The sequence below is a fragment of the Scleropages formosus genome, chromosome 8 (genome assembly GCF_900964775.1).
Source record: "Scleropages formosus chromosome 8, fSclFor1.1, whole genome shotgun sequence".
Lineage (NCBI taxonomy): Eukaryota > Metazoa > Chordata > Actinopteri > Osteoglossiformes > Osteoglossidae > Scleropages > Scleropages formosus.
In genome coordinates this window covers 5,203,198-5,223,941 of record NC_041813.1, presented here as the reverse complement: position 1 = coordinate 5,223,941, position 20,744 = coordinate 5,203,198, and the positions used below count along the sequence as shown (strand labels likewise).

The following is a 20,744-nucleotide window of genomic DNA, read 5'->3' as shown; positions in this document are numbered from 1 at the left end:
ACAGATCGAGGCCCAGTTAGGCGTTCCACGCGCAGAGACAGAGGGATCATATCCGAAGAGAGGGCATCACCATGGCAGCGACCAGAAGGCTGTCTCAGACTTAGGTGGATGCATGCAAGTGGGGTCCTGTCTGGCTGCCTGCCACCCTGAACATGGGATGTGCTGGTCGCCCTGTGGGGCTGTCACTCACTTGGCCCCCCATCCCACGCCAGCTTTGTTCTCCTTGTCCCTTGGCAATGTCACCGCTAACTGCCACGGCGCACACCCCTGCCCTTCCTGCCACCTCCCCCTCACTGCACCGGGCCCCTCCAGGCAAGCCCATACAGCCCAGAACAACCAGAATTACCAGCACTCATTGGCAAACCGACTGACTTCTCAGGTATAGATACAAGCCCTGATATCTTAACCTCCTGCTTCACCACCACTCCAGAACGCTGCTCATGAACTTTACTCTCCGGCTCCGCTGGACTGCAGTGTTGGCGATACCGCCATGGCAGTAAAACGATACGCAGAGCTCGGCCAAGAAGGAAGCGGGACGGACCAGATGCGTAGGGCCTGCATACTGAAACGCTGCCATCTTTTTGTCCCATTTCGCTGTAGGACAAGTAGACAAGGGCGTTGCATCATCTCTTCCGAAAGATGAAATTCGATTGGGGAGGAAGGACGAAAGAAACCTGAGCACGGAGGTGCTGCCATGACGGGCTGGGCCAGGCCCAGAAGAGATTAACTTTCTGTGTCATTCAGAGGTTATACTTTTCTTATCCCTGCTGCAAAACAAGAGCAGAACATCCTGTTTGACACAGAGTACCGGGACCAGAAACAGGGACATTACATTCATTCATTCAGCAAACGCTTTTCTCCAAAGTAACGTACAACTCGACAGAGTTAGTGGTAACTGCTCAAAAATGCCACTGTTTACTTGTCATTGTGTGGTGTACAAACGGGCTTTCACTTCTTTCTGTGCTCTTTGTTTATGAACTAGATGACTGGACCATCTGAATCTCTTGTCATTCATCCTTTTAGTTGGGCACAACAACCTCATCTATCTCCCCTCGGCGTCTCTCTCTACTAGCTGCCTGCAGCTGCCTCCATTAACTTCGAGGCTCGGATTACGAGCTTGACTCAGTTAATAGTAGATACGGACTACGGATCTACTACGCTCCTCCACCTCTGCCCACTTAGTGGTCCTACACACCAGAGGTATTTCGACTTTGGCTATAATTTTGTTGGATGCCCTCCTCCTGTCACTCAGAACTGCTGACTCTAGCTCAGAATTCAAGAAGGGTCTCAAAACATCTCTTTTGGACTCACTCCTCCACTGATCAAGTCCATAAACGTACGCTAAATTATACGTTCATTATTTTAAATAAATAAATAAAATTTATAAAACTGCAACTGATTGTGTAATGTATGCTGGTTTTTACAGTGGGATGAAACAAATTGACTGTACTCAAGAGTCGCCAGCCTGCATGTAGCTCTCTGTTCATGTAATGCACTTTGCTTTCATTTACTTTGTGTTGGAGAAAAGAAACCAGCTAAACCAATAAGTGTAAATGCAACAGAACATCAGGGTTTCAAATCCCTGCTTCCACATTAGTACCCTTTATCAAGGTATTTATCCTGAATTGATACAGTAAAAATGACTCAGCTGTATAAATGGGTAAGTCATTCAAAGCAGCTTAAAATGTCACTCTACCTTTGTAAGTTGCTACAGAAAAAACCAACATGTAAATGAATAAATGTTCACTGCAGTCTGAAACTTCCCATCCATTTTGGCAAACAGGTTCAACTGTCCACTGCATTTCGGGGTAAATTCCTAATAAGTGAGAGAGTTTCTGGAGCTGGGATCCAAACCTCTGACAAAGTGTTTTTTTTTTTTTTTTTTTTTTAAAACCACCACCATCGCATTCTCAGTTACTCAGTCATGTTTGTGTAAAAGCCCTCTGCATGCATGCATATATAATTTTTTATATATTATATATATAAACCCCCACTAATCATACCCGGTCCACCTCACTTGACTGGGAAAGAACTGCATGCAAAACTATTTCCTTGGAAAAACACAAAGCCGCAAAAGAGACTCCTTCATTTGTTCTTAATTAATATGGGCTGGATGGCGGGGGACAGCCTTGACTTAATTAAAACGATCAGTGTCTAGAGATGCGATAAAAAAAAAGGCTTGTACAGCTTCTCGTTCGGCGTTCCTTTTTAGAAGCTCTCTTCTCTACCTTCGCTCCCGGCAGCAGCTTCTTGAAAGAGAACTTAAAAAGTAGAAAGGAAAAAATAAAACACAAAGGTACGAGACGTCAGAAGGTAGAGGAACTACCGCCAATGCGAATCCACTCAGCTTTCACTGAAGGGAGTGGAGAGGGCAGTGAAGGAGAGAATGAAAGACTTAGGAAATTATCACTCCCTCCTTCGCTTCGCACCTACACTTGACAGGTTGGTCCTGGGTGGACATAACGTGCGAGGCCAACCTGTTGCCTTTATCGCGCACTCCCACAAAAAAACATATTTACAGTTTATTTGTTTAGCTGATGCTTTTCTCCAAAGCGACTTACAATGTTAAGGTTACAATTAACAACCCATTTTTACAGCTGGGTAATTTTACTGGAGCAATTAGGGTAAGTACCTTGCTCATGGGTACCACAGCTGGAGGTGGGAATCCAACCTGCAATCTTTGGGTCTAAAGGCAGTAGCTCTAACCACCACGCTACCAGCTGTCTGCTACCTAGATCACCCCACTACTGCTCCCCCACCCTTAGTGTGCTCTCTGGAACTCCAGCTGCTCTCTCCCTATTGTTCGGTCAGCTGCACAGCCTCACCCCAGGACTCTGGCCACAGGAAAGACTATCAGATATCTGTCTTCGTCTTGTCTGAAAATTGTGACATTTTTCACCAGGAAAAGGGTCCAAATGGCAGGTGTCAGACGGCTTTAGCCTCACGCGCAGCGCTAGGAGGCAGGAGGAGCAGAGTCAGCGCGTGGTCACGTCAAAGCCGCACTCGGCCTGCCACTGGAGCGCACATCTGAAAAGAGCAAACCTCACAGTCGGTTACATCAATCTGCACCCGGACGAAGACACGTGTGTACATGCGTGTGGAGAATGCGCCGATGTTTGTGGGCGGGTATGTGGGGGGGAGTTGGTGAGAGATGGGGACAGGCACCAGAGAGAGCAGGGAAAGGTGGCATGCCGAAATCTACCTGCGATTCCCACAAACTCGCAGCCAATTGAGGGCACCCCTCCTTGCTGACAGTCAAGTTCTTTCCGGCACCCACTGGCAAACCGACCACCAGCACATACAAGCACATACATAAAAGAACCACTTTTATTACTATTTACAAGTTCAGAGATCAGTCAGAGTGATTCCGTACGCAAACAAGTACCATTACGATCACCCCTTTTTGTCATCCACTTGAAACAGTTGTTTCCACCCAGGCAACAGAAAAATTATCCGAAAGATAACAGAGAAAGTAGTGAAATTGTTCAGGATCACAGAGTTCTAAGCCCTCAGAACCCTTATTTAATCTAGTTATACAAACATAGAAATGGAAGACTGCTACTGTATACCAGTGAACCTATCCTATCGTATGTTCAAGATGTTACAGAGGAGGAGAACTGTAAATTATGAACACTGTGAAGATCTTTCAAATATATCCTTCTACTGAGTCATATTGAGGCAGGGGTCAAAATCAAGAAGCAATGAATTATTGACTATGTCCAGACAGGAAAAGCTGTCCCAGTGTCCTAAAGACAAACAGGAGTGACACTTAACCTGGCTGATAGCTGGGGGGGGGAGGCATCAAACCAGGGAAGAGACCTCAGCTATAGTGGCATACGGTGAAGATAGAAGACCATACATCTCCTTGTAACCAAACGTTCATGAAATCTAATCCTGGTCTGAGGACGGTGTTTACTCTTTAGCTGAGATGCTACTGTGTGGCACGGATGATGGTATTTTGTGACATGTCACATGTAGGCAATATAAGTGACCCCAGCAGAGCTTTGGAGGGGATGGAAAGCGACCGATCATGCATGGTAAATGCTTACGGGTGCCAGGCCTCGGTGCCATCGGTGCATCAAATTACAGTGATCTAGCAATGCTAGCAATGCTCTCAAAAACAATTTAATTAGGAAGAAAAGCACAGAGGCAAGTCTTGACCGCTTTGTAATGGCACACCGAATGTCACTGGCATGATGGGGGCGTTCTTTCGGCCCTTTGTTTGTGTTCTGCAGGGGATCGGGGCTGGCGGGAGTGACGAAGGCTGGGCCGATGTCCGCCCTTCATGATTCAGCTGGCTAACCTTCACTAAGACGTACGCTGAGGGCCTCTCTGCGGGTGGCACTGTTAATTATCCCCGAATCTGCCCCTTCACCGCCCTGCCCCTCTTCATAGCCCTTCTGACAGAATCTCCGGCCAAGGCTCTCCCAGAGCGTGGGCTGCGGCTCTTCCAGCATGAACTACTTACCTGAAGACAAGCACGCACACACACATCAGCTTGTACACATACAAATGATACCCCTATTCACACATGCTGAGAATCACGTTGATGCCGAGAGCTCCTTCCCCATTAGGAACAAGAGACGCATACCATTCGTGTCACATGCCACCTTTTCCTTCCAAGTGGTCAGTGGATACAGGAAGCATCTAGCAAAGATCCAGCCAGCACTAAAATATGGCAGAGGAGATAGGCTGGAAGAGAAACCTCCTAGGGATATGCAGTTAAACTGCAAAAGATGAAGAATAGAAAAAAGTGAGCGAGTGTACAATCTAAACAGCTGAAACTTAATTTCCCATTGAAACTGTCTTCAGGAGCCAGCATTTGTCTCTTGGATCACTGATGCAAAGACCTTGAGAACACAGAGAAAGAAAATATAGCCTTCCTATTTATGGCACTTGGCCGTTTGGACGTTGCGGATCAACAGCTACACAAACACCCCATGACGGCCGCTATTTCCAGCTTGTCTTTAAGACGTCAGTTAAACACTTTCTGATCCGATTGCAGGCAAGGCCGAAAGAAGAGAGCGGACAAGACAGCCCCCCTCCCCGCAGTCCACGCCCTCAAAGAGTTCAGCTATTCATAATCAATTGTATATGAAAACCTTTCCCCCCCGTGCGAGACAGAAAGTGATCTGTGTTGACTGGTTGGCTGATCGGTGCAGGACAACCTTGGGCTTGATTTGGAAGGGAGGGCTGGGAGGCAAGAAGGGGTGAGCTGGCGAGTCGCCGCTGTATCGGTCAGCCCTGCTCTCATCCACCATTAGGAGAAGTGACAGATGAGGCTGAGCGGTCAGCAGGTCTGGGCAACGTATCATGATCCAGGCCCAGAGAGAACCGTAGCAGCGCCGTCAGTCACATGCTGAAATGGACGTTACAGTTAAGGCAGCCAGAAAAAGCCACTGGGAGCGGACGAATGGCATGGTCTGCAGTCCCAGAGTGAGGTCATGCAGCATTCCCTGGATTCTTTTAATTTTTTACACCACCAATACTAGATCACTGAGGGGAAAACTGGTAAATCAAGAGTACCGTATGGACGTACCAATGAGTATATTACTTCCATGATCTTTAGAGGAAGGTGACATTGCATATGACATTACATATTAAACATGCTGTAAAAACAACAACTGTGTGTTACAGAATTACAATACTGTAATTAAAAAACAGTAAATGTGGGTTTGCTAAAAAATAGATAAATTTGGATCTAATAACCGTAAATTCTAATGATCATATATTCTAATCTAAAGCATAATGTTGAAACCACATAAGTAATCCATCATCAGAAACACCTCTGTATGTCAAAAATCTGAATTATAATGCAAATTATTATTTCGACTGCGGTTGCCGTGTTGTACGGCCGTGAAGATCAGCCCTGACAAGCTGTGTCACCTTGCTGCTGTGTCTATGGGAGAATCACAGGATTTCAGCACCCAAACGGCAGCTCTTTCCGGCAAGGTGGGGAGCTGAGAGTGCCGTCTCCCTTTCAGAGTGGGTTCAGTGCCACCGAGGCATTTATTCGCTCTGACAAAGCCGGCGAGAAGAGGAGGAGTTCAGGGAGACACAGCGACAAGCAAGGTCACCATGCTATTCTAAGGCATTGCTAGATGAGCTTCATTTCTGACAAGCCACCTCTCGGCTCACGAGACCCTCGGCCGTGCACGGAGAAAACCTTAAACATTCAAATGGATGTCTTCTGTGCAAGGGGGAGTAAATTTTTGCAAATATATGTGACAAATGGATTTAAGGGTAAACTGTACATTCTTTTCAAATCTAAGCCAACTTAGACCTGCAAGACTTGAAACAATGCACTTGTGCAAATCAATTTTAGCAAGGAATAAAGTGAAAACGTGCGCAGAACACAGACCCAGTCTGTATCCCATCGTTGAGACAGTGCTCAAAAAAACATTTCCCAGAATGAATGAATTAATGAATAAATAAAAAAGTAAATGAATAATCTATCAATCAGAAAAATAACCAACCTGAACATACAGGTATCCCCCATGTATATAACGGTACAAAGAATAATGTCAACATGCTGCAATATGCATAAGAAAAATTACGTCACTATTTGCTACTATCAGTCAAGTGTTTTCTCAGGCTTAAACCAGCAACAACCCACTAGGATCAAATCCTGCATTGTGGAACAGGACCTGAAGTAACTCATCTTTGCCGATATCCAGAACATATTGGCAAAGTAACTCAAATATTTACCATCACTTGATACAAACTGAAAGACGTAAATCTCAAAAATACCTGAAAATGTTTATTTTATATGAAATCAAGCAATTTACTGTTGGCTTGGTAGTGTCCTCTCGTACAGACAAAAAGTGTGAGATTTAACGTTAGATGCTAGATTAAACATGATAAAAAAAGGTGGTAGCAGAGTGGTTAGTATTGCTGCTTTAGGACCCAAAGATCACAGGTTTGAATCTCACCACCTGCTGTAGTACCTTGGAGAGGGTACTTACCCCAGAATGTTCCAATAAAATTACCCAGCTGTATAAACGGTTAAATAACTAAGCGAAAAAAGCGTCAGATAAATTTAAATATGGCACTTTTCAGCCAGTTGGTTGAACAGGAACTTCAGAATCAGCTAATGCTCTGAGTATTTTTTAAAGCTAATGCACTTTCCTGGGTCCTAGCAAAGTAGCACAAGATGTGAACAATGAGGGGATGGACTCCCTTCTGGACTCTCATGTTTTCTTCAGACATTTCAAATTCTGCATATGACCCCCCCACCCTACTATACCCTGGTTCCCTCCCAAAACCCCAATACTGGCTCCTCTCAAGCTGGCCCACAGAGCAATTATCACCCTGGGATTTCAAAAACAATTAGCCGAGACCTTCCCATACTCCGAAACACAATAATCTGCATGTCTGCGGAGATAACGAAACCTGGCAATTTAGAGTCAGTAACAAGCAGGGGGCACTGGGGTGTACAAGGTGGGGTGCATAGGGTTCAAACAGCAGGCTTCTTTTTGAGCAATGCTAGAAGCAAAGTGTAATTACTCCAATCACATACTGAAGCAGACTCATTGAGGCCAAGGTCTTCTTCCCAGTAATGTCCAGGGCACAATGCATCCTGAAATGGGGGGGGGGGGGGGGGTTGACAAAGGGTGCTGTGTAGAAGAGGATTTCACCTTATTGGACATTTGCTTCAGTCCCTCACTACAAGCAGAGCTATTGTCAATTATGAGAAGTAAACTAGTGTAGCCTGCTCTCTTCAGTCAGCCTGGAAGATACCATACAGGGTGTCTATCGGTCTGAAGATTTAATAATTTATACATTCATTTCAGCTAATGCTTTTCTCCAAAGCAACTTCCACTGTTAAGTTACCTAGAATTATTCACCTATTTATACAGCTGAGTAAATTTTAATGGAGTAACTTTTAGGTAAGTACCTTGGTCAGCTGGAGGTGGGATTTGAACCCACAACATCTGGATACAAAGGCAGCAGCTCTAACCACTACTAGCTGCCCAGCTTCACTTTTATGTAAGATTTAAACAATTTGCAAAATGCACTGGAGGCAGAATTCATTTGTAATTTGAACTTTATGTTTCAGTTGTAGGGGTACGGTGGCGCAGTGGGTTGGACCACAGTCCTGCTGTCCGGTGGGTCTGGGGTTTGAGTCCCGCTTGGGGTGCCTTGCGATAGACTGGCGTCCCGTCCTGGGTTTGTCCCCTCCCCCTCCGGCCTTATGCCCTGTGTTACCGGGTAGGCTCCGGTTCCCCGCGACCCTGTATGGGACAAGCGGTTCTGAAAATGTGTGTGTGTGTGTGTTTCAGTTGTTCTTTCTATATTTTCCCGGATACAGAAAGAACAGCTTCAGCTGAAGAAAAAGGTCAGATGTGATCTCTGGTCAGGTGAGCTAAAGTTTGCATTAGTCATCAAAAGAAAATCATTACATCCTCACATTTCTTCCCATAAACTTTTTCCTGTGGGGATATATTTAAATTGAAATTTATTCAACCAAGCCTCGCTGTCCAAGTAATCTTTGGGCTTGGACAACAAATATGATCAACATCATAACTCAAAACATAACTGCAGAATGTGTTCTGGGAACTTCAAAATCATGCCAAGCTTTGCATTCAAAATGATGGTGGACACATTGGAAGTTAACATTCCTCCAATCACATATGCTAAAATATTAATAAATTTCATCCATGTTGCTTAAAAATTCAAACAGCACACAGACTTTATAGATATCCTATATATAAAAGAAGCATTAATATTTAATTATTTGTACGGCTGGCACGTTTCTCCAAGGCAACTTACAAGGGTAAGTTTGTACATTAATGTACTTAAACTGGGATTTACCCATTTATAGCTGGGTCATTTTTATCGGAGCAATTCAGGGAAGTATCTCGTGAACTACAACATAAGGGATTGAAACCTGGTTCATTTCAATTACAAGCTGATGGCTGTAACCCAGAGGTCTTTAACCTTTACTAGGCCACAGACCCCATAAGAATCTAATGAAAACTGAAGACCCTCTCCATCCATTAATAAACTGAGAAAATACTGGGCTGAATTTATTGCGCCAAAACAATTACTTTCACATAGAATTAAGTTCTAAATACTAGCAATACCTTAATTTTAACTTTTATTCTCCCTGCGCTTCACAGACCTCTTGAAGCCAGCCCACAATCCCCAGGATTAAAAAAAACCCCTGTATTAACTGCTGCCCTCTGGTTTCTTCATACACATTTATTCAGGTTTCAGTACAACACACAAAATATATGTTCATGATCTCAGATACATACAGAAAGAACAAGCATGAGGGATTTTGTTAAATTTTATTCAACCTCTAGGTGTATGTCTATAGAGATGACTACTTATACACTACATTCTGTCTATCGTGAATCTTTGCGATCATAAATTCAAAAACTGGTCATTCACTCTTGAATTCCCTATTGCACAGACCTGGATCATCTGCATGAAAAAAAATACAGTGCTACATTACATCTTAACTAAAAGGCACTTGTTAAGTATATTACTGTTAGATGTATAGGAGCAATCCTGTATGTATCTACACAATTAAATTCTTCAAAGTAACAGTGGAATAAGTACTGTTGCTCTTGCAAACAGGCCATAAAAACTGAAAAGTTTCCAAAACATTTTCACATTTCAGAAACTCAGTTTGTATTTTAAAGCAATAGGTAAAAGATCTGGAAACACATAAAATGCAAAAACAAAACCGGTCTTTAATGAAAAGCAGAGTGATGCTTATGATGCCTTTAATCATCAACTTTCCATAGTCAATATGAGCAATTTCTATGCCATTTAATTTTTGACTACTGTTTATGTCAGAAACTTTGTATTGGCTAAAAACTTGACTGAAAAAGGGCTTCTGAATCTGAATGAGATAAGCACAGTTAAAAAAAAAAAAAAAATTAAAGATCATGTCTGAAAATGTGAAAAATAGTTCTTGTCTTGTTTTAGTAGTGTGTAAATTAAAATATATATATATATATATATATATCAGAACTGCAAGCCAAGAATACCAAATCCCAGATTTACGGCCGAGGCTATAAAAAGGTTTTACAAAAAATGTGTGAAAATAACTGGTTTGGATAGTAGGTCTGACTCATAAATGCTTTGGCCAAGTGAAAAACATAATTGCAATACCCAAACCAGAACAAAGTCTAACTTTTAGGTGCTGTATGTTACATAAATCCTCCAGTGTGTTCCAGATATTGATTTCTAAATGCCACAAAATGCCAACCAAAAAAAAACAATAGAAAGACAACAGATGACAGCTAGACAAAGCCCTTTTAATAAATAAATTAATGAATTAAAAGGAAGAAAAACATGGGCAGTGCCACCACCTTTGCTTTCTTAGAGGAGAACTAGGAGTCAAACCCTGGCTGAGCGCAGAATGACTCAAGAGTCCTGAGGCCTCCTATTAAGTCTCCTTTCCATCATGGCAACATCCTGAGCTGCTGCCTGGAGATGAGGTCTCCTCATCACCACTTGTCCTCCTGACTGACAGGAGGCAGCGGAAATAATGGGGGGAGGGGAGAGAGAGAGGGGGGGAAAAAAAAAAAAAAAAAAAAGCATAATGGGGAACAATGTAGTGCTTTGGTAACCGCTTCCCGGCTTCTCTATGAACCACCGTGATAAGGAACATGCAAAGCAAAGCAAGGTCACTCTGTCGATTTAGCAGCAGCCCCTATCTGTTCGAGTGGTGGGCGACTTTATTGTTCCTTGCGATAACACCTGCACAAAGAACGCCAAATGCAAACCGCTGTATGCAGTCAAGTTGATAACTGAAAAAGCATAATTTCGATTAAATTGAAACAGAAAAGGAGGAAGAAAATAAAAGTATTGAACAAGAAAATAGGGAAAGGTCATCCGTTATTTCATTTCTCCCCGTACACATGTAGGAGGACATCACTATGTACTCACCCTGCAGCAAGACTCTCAATCCTCACAAGTTTAATCATCAGAAGTTCACTACACTGAGGACTCAGGGGAATGCCAGCAAAGAAACGTTAAGGGTAATAAAATCATACAAGGTCTGCTTTAACATCTGTAAATAAATATCTCTCAAAACATTTGCATGCATTTGCATTAAGGACTTCCAATCTGGGAAAGACAGCAGAGCAGACATATGATCTCCTGTACTATTTGCATTAAGATTTTTTTTCTATATTACTTTTTTAAAAAGAGTATTGCATTTCTGCAACAACTATTTTCTTTTAACAGCTTTTTTTTTTTTTTTTAAGTGTTTGAAAGTATTACTATTACTGTTATTTCTTCTTAATACTAGGAACTGACGGAGTGGTCTTGCAAGCAGCAGACAGAGTAGCAGTTAAGAGCATCATGTGTCAGTCAAAGAAAACAGGTTCGACTCCCTGCTTACTGCTATAGTACCACTGAGAAAGGTTCTGGCCCTGAATCGACACAGTAAGAATACACCTATTTATTTATACTTGTATAAATCATTGTTGCTTGGTACCCAACACCGTGAGTCACCTTGGACAAAGGCATCAGCTAAACATGGTATAGGGGTACGGTGTGCTACTTCTTCCTGAATCCAACTTCAGTTTTGTCAAGCCTCTTCATCCAAGGACACCCTGTACCCTTTGCAGGGAAGGCCATGAGCAATGAAGCCCCCCGCTGCACCGCAGTGTCTGGCATAGACCACCTGTCCGTGGTCTCGTAACAGCTCATACAGAGAGCGAGAGCATGGAGAGGGGTGCAGAGGGAGCAGTGACTCACAGTAGTCTGACTGTTTGACAGGCAGTTCTCCGTACTGAGGGGGATTCACATTAGCCACTTAACATGGGGAAGAGGGGGCCTTCCATGTATCCTTCACTTTCATGGGTCTCCTTCACGGCACATTAACAAAGGAAGATGGCAAGAAAGAGAACGGAGAGAGAGAGGAGAAACTTTTCCTAAGGCCTCGAACGGTCATAATACAGAGGTACAGGACTGAACGTGGTGTAAACAGGGGAATATTACCTGAATACGCTCACTCAACAGGCAGGTCCTAACGCTCCCCACCCCTTCTCTGAATACTAAACAGCGCTGCTGTGAAGACACTGTCCCGAGGGGGTCCTAAACCCCACGTAGGCTGCTGGCGCCCCCTGTCATTCCGGGTGTGCAGTCAAGTGGAAGGGCAGCAGGCAGCGGGCAGCAGGGCTTGAGGGGGTAGAAAGGCCAAAGCAAGGAGGGGTCGAGAGGGATGGGAGGGGGCTTTCATCAAGCCATGGCGAGATGAGACAGATAGCAGACGGTGCGAATGAAGCCACTGGTTTAATAAACTGGTGCAGACTTGGAAGTCACAGTGTCCCTTGCCAACTCAGGGCAAGGCATAAAACCGCACACACCAAAAAACAGCTCTGCTTTCACTTAAATCTTCTCTTGCTTGCTGCACACAGAGGATCAGTTGTTTACCGGAAAGTAATAAAAAAACCCTTAATACATAACATTCCTACACAACAATACTGCTTCAGCTGAAATTCAAAAATTAGTAGCATCTTGATACTGTACACACAACTGTTCAGCAGTTTCACTTTTCAATTCAGCCGATACCTTTGCCAAACATGATTTACTATGTTAAGTTTATATATTAAGCTACTTACAATTACCTGTTTATACAGCTCAGTTATTTTTTACCATATCAGTTTAAGGCAAATACTTTGATAAAGGTGTACTATAACAGGACAGGGTTCAAACCCAAGTCCACTGATTATAAGGCAACAGTTCTAATCACATTTACATTTATTTATCTAGCTGACACTTCTACAATGTTAAGGTACTTAAAATTATTTACCCATTTATACAGGTGGGTAACTTTACTGGGGCAATTTTTAGGGTAAGTACCTTGCTCAAGGGTACTGCAGATGGAGGCGGAATTTGAACGTACAACTTCTAGCTCCAAAGGCAGCAGCTCTAACCACTAGGCTACCAGCTGCCTACATGATTTATACATATAATTTGGGAAAAGAATTTGTATATCAATATCTACTGCTATAAAATTGCACACTTGCATGCAGAGATGGAAAAAGCACAAAAGGAAGAACTAAATGGACCATTAGCTATGGAAACTGAGGTGAGGGGCTTTATTCCAGGAATGATCCAGCTGGGGAGAGTAAGCTTTTATCGAGAAATAAATGAAATAAACCTCTGACTTCTGTACTTTGTTCAAGTGAAGAGGTGTTTGAGCTTCCAATCGATTGTTTACCTGCAGGAATTTTTCAGTGCTTGGACGGTTATTCCAACATGAAGGCCCTCCTCTGAATTCTGCATGCTGTGGTTTGCACCCCATCAAGAAACATTTTTGGTCATTTATTGCTAGTAGATGGACCAAGCCTTGAACTATGCATGTAATGGCATTTATTTATGTTCACATTAACTGTAGAGGTGAACGTGGGGCCACAACAAAGATTCCTGAAAAAATAGTGATGATCAAAATTCCTTTGACTGTTACCATTCAAATGATTTATAACTGACTTCAAGCAGCATAAAATATAAATCTCCTCCTTGGAGTTACCTTTCTTTTTAGTAACCAGAAAAATGCCCAGCAGTAAGTTTATCGTTTTTTTTTTTTTTTTTTTTTTAAAAGTACAGAAACATTTAATCATGCTCTTGGAAATGAAATACCAAGCACAGTTGTGAAAGATCACGTTTCTTTTCAGCAGGGATGTGTCTATTTGACATACTTTCAGCTCTAAGAAATTTCCCCCTTCCAGCAGAGAGTTCCCATGTAGAACAATATCCCATCTCAAAGGGAATACTGCATATGGTATCTTCTTACTGACTGACTGGGATCAGTCAAGGGATGAAAAATGAATTAAAATATTAAACTTCAAAAATGCATGAACATTCGAGCAGTGGCCAGTTGGAGCCACTGAGTGTAACTTCGTCAAACCTGCTCTTGTGTCACCAGATGGGGGGGAGAATAAACACAGAAATGAAACTTGTGCTAGCAGGTTGGGGACTCTAAGTTCAGATACTCAGTAAATTTAGGAGGGACATTCAAGACCACTTCTGAGAGGCTTTAGACATTTTCCAACAGTATTTAACCAAAGAGAAGCGGAAAAGAAACTTCTAAAATCATTCTTGAAGATAGGAAAAACAAACATCTGGAAGCTGACCATATGCTGAAGGGGGGCTGCAACTTTTTTATTTTTTTAAATAATTACTGGGCCAATGTAAGATATGGCCACCATCCAAATTGGTGGCTGACCCCACGCTCAGTAACTATAAAACCTGAGATAGGTGAGCCCCTCCCCACCAAGCAAATAGGGAGCAGGGAGGCTTCAGGTTCTAGCCTATCATTCTCAACTGGGACATAACTCTAGAGAGTCACAGCGAGAGGTCCTGCACAACAGCAGAGGCCAGCAGCACCGTGACTGTCAATCCCACATCTGTCAACAAGGCTTTTTGCTCACGACTCCACGCCGACCTGCTCATCATTATATTATCTGAACAGCAGAAGGAAACAGATGTCAGTCCATCTGAAGAATGTGTGTATTGTACTCAACAGGGGTTCCTTAATTTAAAAGCAACTTCCCCTCCACCTTTGGTGCGACACACACAGTGACCTGTATGGACAGATCCATAACACAACCCCAGTGGCTGTTACTGGCTAGTTCTGGGAGGAGAACCAGTCCCAGCTGTATGTCAACAAACACAGATATGGCAAAAAAGGAGAGAGAAAAAAAAAGAAAATCCCAGACACTGAAGTCTGATTTAAACTTATACAGCTATGTCAGTTACATGAACAGTGAGAAATATTTGTTTTTAATTAAGAATGACAGAAAAAGGTCCAGATGGTATTTAAAAACCACAATAATACATTCATGTCTGTTGCCATTTCATCTGCAGGTTCACCTCTCCCTGGCCCATTCCTCATCAGCACTCTATTTTCCCACTTTCATAAAAGCTGCAGAGTTTGATAATGTTTTGCACAATATAACGCTTGAATCACTCAGCAATGCTGATCACAAACATTTTCACAAAAAATCTTCCAAGCCAGCAGCTAGTTAGCCTTCACAGTGCAACAAAGGTAAGAAACAAACAAAATGGATAAAAACTGCCAAAAAAATATGAATACAAGAAACAACTAAAATAAATAACTTTCTTGTGGCCCACAAGTCAGTCCTGGTACATAAGTGGTGTAATGTGCGTACAGCAGTACACTTGGGGTACAATTAGGTCACTGTGTTGAATACCACAAAGAGGTTCTGAGGTACATGTCAAAAAACAAAGCAGATAAAACAATACTGCACACAGGACTGATGCATCAATATCGTAAAACTATATAAAGCACGAGGTAAAAATACGAGCGTGGAATGGGGAAGAGAAAAAAAAAGACCCAACATTGAAACATGAGATGGGAAAAGGAAATTCTCACCAGTAAGAAACATCCAGGGGATGGAAAAACTTCTTGGCTATCAAGTCGGTGAAGAAAGCCTCCGTTTCCCGGCATGCCGTCCCATTGCCAATGACCAGAGTCTGACAACTTATGAGAAAAAGACATTCATTTAAAAAAGCCAGTCTGAACCAACATTTACTCATTTACCTGATGCTTTTCTCCAAAGCAACTTACAGTGCTGAGGTTACAATTATTTACCCATTTATACAGCTGGGTAATTTTTACTGGAGCAATTTAGGGTTAGTACCTTGCTCAAGGGTACTACAGCCAGAGGTGAGGCTTGAAACTGCAACCTTTGGGTCCAAAGGCAGTAGCTCTAACCACGACGCATCAGTACAGCTGGTAGTGTAAATACCGTAAAACTATATAAAGCACAAGGTAAAAATATGAACCAACAATTCTAAAGTAGCTGATGAAAAACTTAGATTTAAATCTGAGTATTTTTCAGCATTATTATTCATTGTATGTAGTCAAACGAGTGAGAACAGAAAAGCTGCATTACTTGTATTTCATCATTAGGTTGCGCAGCTTGTCTGCCTCCCTAGTCCCACGTGCACAATGCAGGTACACCACATCCGTGTGCAGGATCTGGCCTAAGACACAGAAGCAAGAATCAGTGAAGGAGGAGGGAGAGCTGCCAGCTCCTTGTTTACATTTACACTTATTTACAATGTTATGGTTACAATTATTTACCCATTTATATAGCTGGGTAATTTTACTTGAGCAATTTAAGGTAAGCACTGTACCTTGCTCAAGGGTACTACAGGTGGCGATTGAGCCTGCAACCTTTGGATCCAAATGCTGGGACTCTAACTACTAGGCTACCTGCTTGTCCTTCCGCTCTAGCATGGCAGGGGTGGCATATGTGGACAGCTCCAGTGGCAGCTTTTACAGGAGGATGATGATCTTGCAAAGAGTCTGTACTATACTGTATACAGTAGGGCCAGGTGACCTGGAAGGGTGCAGTGGAAGCACAGTGGGGGGGGGGGGTCCCCTCATACATAGGGGACATGCTGGAAGCAAGGGGGCACTGCAAGAGGCCTGTTAGGCCAGCTCTCTACCTGCCTACTAAAGAAAGGTTTTACTACTTGCATATGCACATTTCTGCTACCACACCACATGGAACCACATCTGCCTGAAAGGGAACAGTCCGAACTGAAACCACTTAAAGACACTAAAACACATCCTTCTGAAATGTACAGGTTTTTTTGGTCAGAAAAAACTAACAGCTGAAATTCATATAAAATATATCTGTAATAATAACAACAACAACCCACAATGTTATTTTTCTGTTCCAGGCGACTCACGATTTTTGATCCATTTACAAATCAGGCTATTCCTAGCACCCCAATTCAAGGTAAACACATAGCTTAATGTCGCTACAGCAAGAATTGGGATCAGAATCCGGGAAATTTGACAACAGAGTAGAACATCAGGTTAACGCTGGTGGCTGAATCAAAGTAACATGGCAGGAAATGCTGACGTGTGGTTTGAATGCAGCTCCAGTTGTGTCGAGTGTGCATGTTCTCCCCATGTTTGCCCCCTACAGACATGCACAACAGAAGGTGATGACAAACCAATTCTGTTCCCTCCCTTGACCTGGAAATCAACTTTGAGTTGATAACGTTGATTCATTATCATCATCATCAATTTGACTGCAAGGCCACAGCTCAAATCAGTAAGCTACCAACTAACCCAGTACTTACACTTAACAGGTTTCCTCAGCAGTACCAGATACCTGATTTGCTAATCACTATGAAGTAGTACGCCTACTGAGATTAGTGAGAGAGCAGATGCAAGCTGGGAGACATATGTGCTATTTAAAAGGATGGCTGGCAGCGAGAACTCTTACTGGTTGGCGAGAGGATGGCCAGCTTGCAGCCGTGTTTGAAGCCTGGGTCCACCCCCATAATGACACGGCCGCGCACAGGGCACGCGAGTAACCGCCGGCGCAAGTTTCGTACAAACATTGCCACCGACTCCTTCTCCGCAGCGGCTGTCAGGCTGCTCCTGGGGGGTTGTGTGGAGGGGGGGTGGAGAGAGAACTAAACATTACCCACAAAAAACCCAGAGGGGATAAAGAAAAAATTACAAGAAGCCCATATGGCAGTGGGCAATCTTTGTTTTTGAATATCTTCTGTAGACAAATTTTTTGTCATGCATCGTTGTTTACAGAAGCAACTAATGCTAAGTATTTTCCTCAAAGGTCCTGTAGCAGGGTCACGTAAAAGGGCTTGAACTTCGACGTCTCAGCCGTTATACTACATGTAGCTTAACTACGTACCTATAGGATCTGCAGAGCAGGGGCATGATGAGCCTTTTGTATGAATCCTCCACAGCGCTGTTCAAGATCTTCATGAGGTCTTCTCGTGCATACGCCTTTGGCCTCCACCTGAGACCCAACCACAGACAAAACACGAGGATCGGTTACATACGCATACGTTGCACAGGGATGATCTGTTCAAAGGGGAACTCCACCAAAAACGATATCATGCTGTTTTCACTATTCTTTTTTGACCCAGTGCCTGTAATGACACCAGCCAATCTTGCTCCAAAACACCCTTGTCCCTTATGCCTTGAAACTGTAGAATCCAGATGTTTCTGGGAGCAGGAAACAGCAGTTGTATTCCTGCCATATGGTTCGTCTTCTCTCCTAAAGTGATTTAGGGTGAACCAGTGACATTAATAAAAACGAAGTGCACCGTGATTTCAGGTTCTTCAGTCCAAATTCAAAACATGTGTGCGCAACTCCACACTTCACCTAGCATTGTCTTTTATACTCAAATGTTTTACTAAAGACAACAATTCAGACAATTTTTCAAAAAAAAAAAAAAAAAAATATAAAAAAAACATTCTACAACTACCACATTTAGTCCCAAAGACTACTGAACACAGTCAGCATATTCACTGAGAAAAGCTTTGTTTCGTTAGGACTTTAAGAGCAAGGTTAGGAATATCTTTTGTAATGCAAAAGTTATGTACAGACTAGCGGTCTCAAAATATTACTGAAAACAATTTTATATTTGCTGAAAACTTGTATATCTGAACAGATTAAACATTTTCAAGCAGAACTAAAACATATAAACATGAATAAAAATACAAATAAAACTGAAGCAGTAAAGTGCAGTACAGCATTAGCATAAGAAAGCCATTGCACTTGCTCTGCAAATAAGCAGTTTGTCAGCTGTGTATAATGTCTTAGAATTTGTGCTTCGTGTGACATTACACAATAATAGCATATTAAATATCTAACAGTGAAAAATGCACAACTATCATTTCTTTTTTTTAATAAATAATTTATGAAAAAGTATGTCACTTGATTATCAAATTTAACGCATTATTTTGAATTCCAGTTATGCTCTATACTGATAAAGGGTTTTACAAACTATCTTTCTGAAACTGGGTAGGATTGAGCATCTGTGCCCAGAATCTAATAGAGAAAGCAGTTTTTCTGATGCTGGATCTTTGGAAAACAGCAGAATGACGAATACTGCTTTCTTCCATAAGTGACTTACGTTTCTCCATCTAAATCGTACGGTGGTACTGCTTTCCTTTTGGCTATGTAAAGAGAGGAAGGTCCCCATCCTTAGGCAGGCGGCCAGTGCCCTCCATGCCCATGCATAGACTGATGCAGGGACCTGCCACTGGTCAGACCCCTAACAGCCCCCACAGAGGACAATTTTGTGGCTGTGGACAAGCGATGAATGAAGGCACAACGCAAACATAACCTGTCTCTTTCTGAGCACCTCAAAGTAGGATACAAACTTCTGCTCAACCCAGCATTATATATTCAGTACAGTTACATTTTATTTCAGATAAAATGTCTACATCTGAACATACATAAATGTATTTATTTACATAACAATAAATGAGACAAATACATGACTTGCATAATACAAGTCTCTGCAGCTCATTTTAACAGGTTTAAGAAGACAACTGCATGTCTTCTGTTCTCTGCAACCAACAGATTTCAGGCTTATTATTACTTGTATTTAACATTAAATGACATATCTTGAAAGAATACAAAATTTAATAAACATTTAATTTTTCCTTATTTCACAGCAAAGAGTCTAAACTGCAGGTGCTATTATGAATGTTAAATCTCGTGATATTTATATTTGCGCTTAGATTCTACCAATTATTCAAAAAGTCATCACTGCACATAATTTAGAAGTACTCTTCATGGTGTTTCTTTTGTGTGCTGCAATTAGTTTTGAGTTTTTGTCCATTTATTCGACAGTTCTCTGGAAGTCACTCAGGTGTGCTAAACTTGTGCGAATTTCTCTTTTAAACGAAGGGAACACAGACACTGCTTCATGTATAAAGGAGGTATAGATTCCAGAACAGAAAGCTTAAGAAATAGGCACTGTGTAAAAGGCCTGTACTTTTAACCTGAGACTAACTGTGTTACCAAAGCTGGCATGTCACCATGCCAACACACCAGTAGAGGCCTCATCTGATCTCAAAAGATATTTTAAAAAATAAATAAATAAATCACATTCCAGGTGTCAATTCAGGCATCTGAAGGACTTCGTGACAGCCCTATCAGGATGGAGAGGGGACCACAGACCTGACGTTGACACACCATCTGCAGAACTCGCTCTTCACCCAGTCGGGGATGTTGACCTTCACTGTCAGAATCTTCAGATTCTCCCCTCGGTTAATGGCCAGGATCTGCAAGACAGGGGTAACCTGCTGAGACAGATGACACACGGCAGGGCGAAGAATGCTATTCCCCTTACCCCACCACTCACCATGTCCACCGTACCCCAAAATGGCAGCTGGTTCAGACCTCCGTATCCCCCCCCCGACCCTGCCCATACCTACAAGTGTACACAGTCTGTCCCACACAGTGTCAAAAATTGTCCCTCTTTGCTTTCACTCCCTCTTTAAAGAAAAGTGACATGATGTTAAGCAAATACTTTTAAGTGCCTGACCTTTTCTCCAAGAAGCCTTTTGGACAGAAAGGAAATCACGAGTGTTGGGGGCCAACAACGCATCAATCTAGACTTCAAGCGGAAGGATGAAGATGACAAATGTCACTCCACCTCCTCCACACCCCCCCATGTCTAAACATGGCTAGTCCACCAATTTAGATTTACATTAAGGCAGTGAGAGTTAGGACAAATATTACAATTTCTTGAATTGGCACTTAGCCCCTTGGGTGCCCATTTGGACGAATAACCTCACGCAACATTCGTTTCTCTCGGTTATTCGCCCCTGGAAAGCCTGAAAGTTCCCTCAGCGGCAGTATCAAGACCAAAAAAAAAAAAAAAAATGCTTCAAAGCGCAAAAGTTAAACCCCCCCACCAAAGAACAAACAGGAGACAGAGAGCTTTTCCATTACGGTGGTCCTGCC

The 20,744-nt window shown here is 42.6% G+C and overlaps 1 protein-coding gene across 4 annotated transcripts in view; it reads right to left on the bottom strand.

The window, feature by feature from the left end:
* Positions 1 to 20,744, bottom strand: part of srbd1 (S1 RNA binding domain 1) — a 74,797-nt gene that overhangs the window by 39,863 nt on the left and 14,190 nt on the right. For all 4 annotated transcript variants that reach the window (XM_018725070.2, XM_018725068.2, XM_018725071.2 and 1 more), the window contains exons 10-14: positions 19,956 to 20,059; positions 17,670 to 17,777; positions 17,238 to 17,395; positions 15,888 to 15,978; positions 15,365 to 15,472 (exon numbers count right to left, since the gene is read on the bottom strand). In XM_018725070.2, coding sequence (XP_018580586.2) covers positions 15,365 to 15,472; positions 15,888 to 15,978; positions 17,238 to 17,395; positions 17,670 to 17,777; positions 19,956 to 20,059 — 569 coding nt within the window. The remainder of the gene's footprint in view (positions 1 to 15,364; positions 15,473 to 15,887; positions 15,979 to 17,237; positions 17,396 to 17,669; positions 17,778 to 19,955; positions 20,060 to 20,744) is intronic.